The 4,432-nt window shown below is 41.0% G+C and overlaps 1 protein-coding gene across 1 annotated transcript; it reads left to right on the plus strand.

Moving 5' to 3' along the window:
* Positions 1 to 2,191: 2,191 nt before the first annotated feature.
* LOC309351008 (olfactory receptor 5G9-like) lies at positions 2,192 to 3,118 on the plus strand (the record flags this gene model as incomplete). Its single annotated transcript, XM_081878346.1, has 1 exon — positions 2,192 to 3,118. The coding sequence occupies one exon, from the start codon at positions 2,192 to 2,194 to the stop codon at positions 3,116 to 3,118; it is 927 nt and encodes a 308-aa protein (XP_081734472.1).
* Positions 3,119 to 4,432: the final 1,314 nt, after the last annotated feature.

Genomic DNA, 4,432 nt, shown 5'->3' on the forward strand with positions numbered 1-4,432 from the left:
GACCTGTCGAGAAGGAATAAAAGCATTGTTAGGTCGGAGTTTCCCCGAGATCTGCTCTTTAGCATCAAAGAATATGAAGAAGACCTGCAGAAGGGACGTGGAAAAGAGTTAAGAGCCTCGGACATAAGATCTCCAGGTTGATGGACTGTATGGAGTTGACGGAAGTGACTGGCAAATTTAAAGTTTATATATAGAAATATTGTAAAATGAATGAGTGATAGAAAAATGTTGGAATGCAATTTTATGGCCTTAGTGGAAATGTTTTAAGGAGTTAAGCTTAAATAAGTATACTAGTTTTAATGGAAAATAAGATTAAAAATATGTTAAGACATTTATATGACAGAAAATAGAGAAAGAGGGAAAGGAATTGCTGAGACAACTAATAGAAGTAGAATACAAAAAGGAAGGTGAGAGGAGGTCGATGAAACAAGGGAATGAAAGATAGAATATGGAAAAGGTATGATGTATGCTTTTAAATTGTTTTTGTATTGTTTTGTTTAGTTTATTGTGTTTAGTTTAATGTGTTAAGGTTGTGTTTTGTATAGTTTATATATTGTATTGTATTGTTTTTTCTCTTTTTTGTTCTTTTTTGTTCTTTTGTCTTCTTTCTTCTTTTTCTTTTTTGTAAGTTTTAAAAGTAATAAATATTATTTAAAAAAAAGGAACAAAAGATTCGAAACCGGGTGGTAATTGGATAGATCTAAAGGATCCAATGATGTTTTCTTTAAGAGCGGGTGCACCACTGCCTCCTTCAATTCCCCTGGGAATGTCCCAGTGCCAAGGGACAAATTGATGATATCCCCTAGGGGGGCCCGCACCTCGTCTGGACACGCTCTAATCAGCCAGGATGGGCATGGGTCAAGAGGACAGGTTGTGGGCTTTACAGTTCAGAGGAGTCTGTCTACATCGGCTGGGGATATCCGGCCAAAGTGGCCCCATACTGGACCCGAGGACAGTCGAGGGGCCTCCAGTTCCGTTATTGTATCCAAATTGGCAGGGAGGTCAGGGTCACTTGAGTGCCTTGATCCAACTTGACAGGCCCGATATCTTTTACCAGGTGCAAGACCTTGAGAGTTTTCCTCTTCTTGCCTAATCCTAATTAGCCCTTAAGGGGGTTGTTTATCTGAAGGGGAAACAGTTGTTGTTGGCATCTTGGTCTCATGGCACCATTGTATATAACCAGACCCAATACAAATTATTACACTGGAAGTCAACCATCTTAGACCATTTTGTATTGGATGATGTTGAGCTTTATGGACTATGTCATGCTGTACATGCTGAACTTTTTCTGTCAGTGCAGCAACTTCAGGTCTTTCACTTTGTAGCAATTCAAGCTCCTTATCAAACAGTGTGAGATGCATTTTATAGGTTCTTGGAGGAATACAGAGTCCACTCTTGAACCTAAGTGGAGCAGTTGCACCAGTAGAAACTTCCACTGGAGAAAGAAAATAATGATATCCCAGGTAATTTCTTGATGGCGGGGTAGAAGCTGCTAGAGCAACCTTTTGCTCAGAAGCAGGTTGAAGTCATCAGCCAAGTTGGCTACATGTGGGTTAGGGTGTGGGTGTGGCTGAGTCCCACTTTGCCCTTCCTAAAGTTACAAGCTTTTATGTTGTGTAAGGCTATTTATTGCAACACTATGTCAAGTAATGTAGTGACTCTGTTTTATTTCTGAGGCTGGAGAGATGGAAATTCTACACTACTCATCTACATGAAGTTCTGTTCTCCACCAATGACCATCCTTTAATGACCATCCTTTAAGACCATCCTGCCGTCTTCTAGGGATTAAAACCTCTCTCTTTTTAAAAACCCATATAACTGTGAAGGATGCTCAGCTCATTTCAGGTAGAAAACTACTAAGCAGTTTTCCTATTTTGTTTCTCTTTAATTCCATCAGGGAGAAAAAGATGGCCAACAGGAGCAGCAGCAGAGGGAAGGTGTTTGTGCTCTTGGGATTCAATGATCATCCAGAGTTGGCTGCAATCTAGTTTGCATTGTTTGCATTAAATCTCATAGTCCTGACATCTTTCAGGGGTTAAAATCTCTCTGTCTGTCTTTTATTTATTTGTAAGAAAATACATATAGTTGAAAAGACTGATTCCCTTATTTCTGATAGCAAACTAATAAGAATTGTCCCATTCCTCACTCATCCTCATTTGTTTTCCTTGATTCTGTCGGGGGGGGGGGGGAGATGGCTGACAGGAACAGCAGTAGAGTGAAGGTGTTTGTGTTCATGGGATTTACTGACAGTCCAGAGTTGGCTGCTACCTTGTTTGCATTGTTTCTCATGAACTATGGCATTACAATTGTGGGGAATCTCGGGATGCTTTTCTTAATTAGGGCCGATGCTTGCCTTCACACCCCCATGTATTTCTTCCTTAGTAGTTTGTCCTTCTTAGACCTTTGCTATTCAACCACCATCAGTCCCAGGCTGCTGATAGACCTTTTAAGGGAAAATAAAGTGATTACTTATACTGAGTGTCTAGTTCAATTCTATTTCTATGTAACTTTTGCCACCACTGAGTGTTACCTCCTGGCTGCTATGGCATATGATCGCTACATGGCCATCTGCAACCCACTCACCTACACAATCACCATGTCTCAGAAAGTCTGTGTTTGCCTGGTGGCTGGTTCATACATTGCTGGATCTGTCAATGCTATGATACACACAGGTTGTATAACTCGTTTATCCTTCTGTGGCCCTAATGTCATCAACCATTTTTTTTGTGAAGGTCCCCCAGTTTTTGAACTTTCCTGTTCTGATACAAGTGTAAATTTGTATGCGATGTTTGCATTTGTGGGCTTTAACCTGGTGGTCACTCATTTGACAGTCCTTATCTCTTACTCTTATATTGTTGTCACTATTCTGAGAATCCGTTCAGCTGAGAGTCGGCAAAAAGCCTTCTCCACCTGCTCCTCTCACCTGATGGCTGTCATCATCCTTTATGGAAGCTTTTTCTTTATGTATCTCCAACCTAGTTCATCAACCAAAGGAAACAAAGTGGCCTCTTTGTTGTATGCGGTGGTAATCCCCATGCTAAACCCCCTCATCTACAGCTTGAGGAACAAGGAGGTGAAGAGTGCTTTGGGACGGGTAGTGGAGAAGTATGTTCGCTAACAATATGAACTATTTGTACAGTAAGCTTTATATAAATATTGACTGCTGCATGATTGCAGTTATGTATCTGGCATCTGGTTGAAGTTTGACTGAAACCTGGAAAGCAAAAGGGAAAGGGAAGGAAGGATTACAGTGGGTCAGAAACTGGGCTCCTTTGCAGAAAAATTGCCTGGGCTTCTTTCCAATATGCCATATAGTCTGATTAAACAGCCAAAAATATCTATCCAGTAGAGCCTACAAGTCTCAAGGAATATCCTCTTTGAGTAAGGGAAAAGATAACAGTGGAGTAATATGTTTTAGGATGTGTTAATTTGTTGTCCACTTTTAAAGCATAAATTCCGTTAAGTACTGTACATTTGTCATTGAAAAGCAGTATATACTGATTCTAAATAAATGGAAATAAATAACTAGATATTCACAGTCCTTCACATGCATTCTCTCTGGTATTGTGGAACAATCATGTAAAGTAATGTGGTGTTATTCTCCTAACATTGGGTAAATTCATGGAGGGTATCTAATCACTGGGTAAAGTTGGGTCGTGAATAGAGGATAGAAACCCTAATTACTTTTATCCAGGATAGCTAAATCAATCCTCTTTGTTCAGAAGCAATATACATCAAGGACAAGAAACAGGAAGATGTGCAACACTATCATTCCCTGTTAACAGAAGCAGCAGGCTGGCTCATGTGGGAGGGCATCTCCCAGAGGCTGAGCCCCCCCCCAATATTTTTAGGGAGGGGGCCAGGTCCCCAATATTCAAAGGGGGTGCAGGAGGCTAAGTGCAGAGCCGAGTGGGACATGATATCAGTGGTTGGCACCTTTTCCTTCTACTGCTGTGGAGGAGAAGGAGCAGGGAAGCAGCTCCCAGGCAGTTGTGGTGGCAAGAGGAGGAGGAATGGCCACTGGCCATTGAGGGTCTGCTGCTGCTATGTTCAGCTTCACCTCCTGATTCCTCCCAATGACCTGATGTTCTGCCCCCATTCTCCCTTGGAAGTTGGCACCTCTAAGCGGGAGACAGAATGCTGGGGTGAATGAGTCTTCATCTAATTAAACCGAAAAGTATGTATGGAGTACATAAACCATTTATGAAAATATGATCAAGAGTACAATAGAAAAGGTGTAGATTGCATCCAGTGTATGTCCTACTTGGAGTAAACCCATGGATATCAATGGGCATTAAGAATCTAGGCCTATATATTTCAGTGGGTCTACTCTTGGTATATGTTAGATGAATACAACACTGTATACCAGTGCTTGAAAGTTTTCATATCCTTACAGAGTCCTTAATAGCCCTTAAGGAGTTTATTTACAAGA

This window comes from Podarcis erhardii (genome assembly GCF_964252035.2).
Source record: "Podarcis erhardii genome assembly, chromosome: 1".
In the NCBI taxonomy this organism is placed as follows: domain Eukaryota; kingdom Metazoa; phylum Chordata; class Lepidosauria; order Squamata; family Lacertidae; genus Podarcis; species Podarcis erhardii.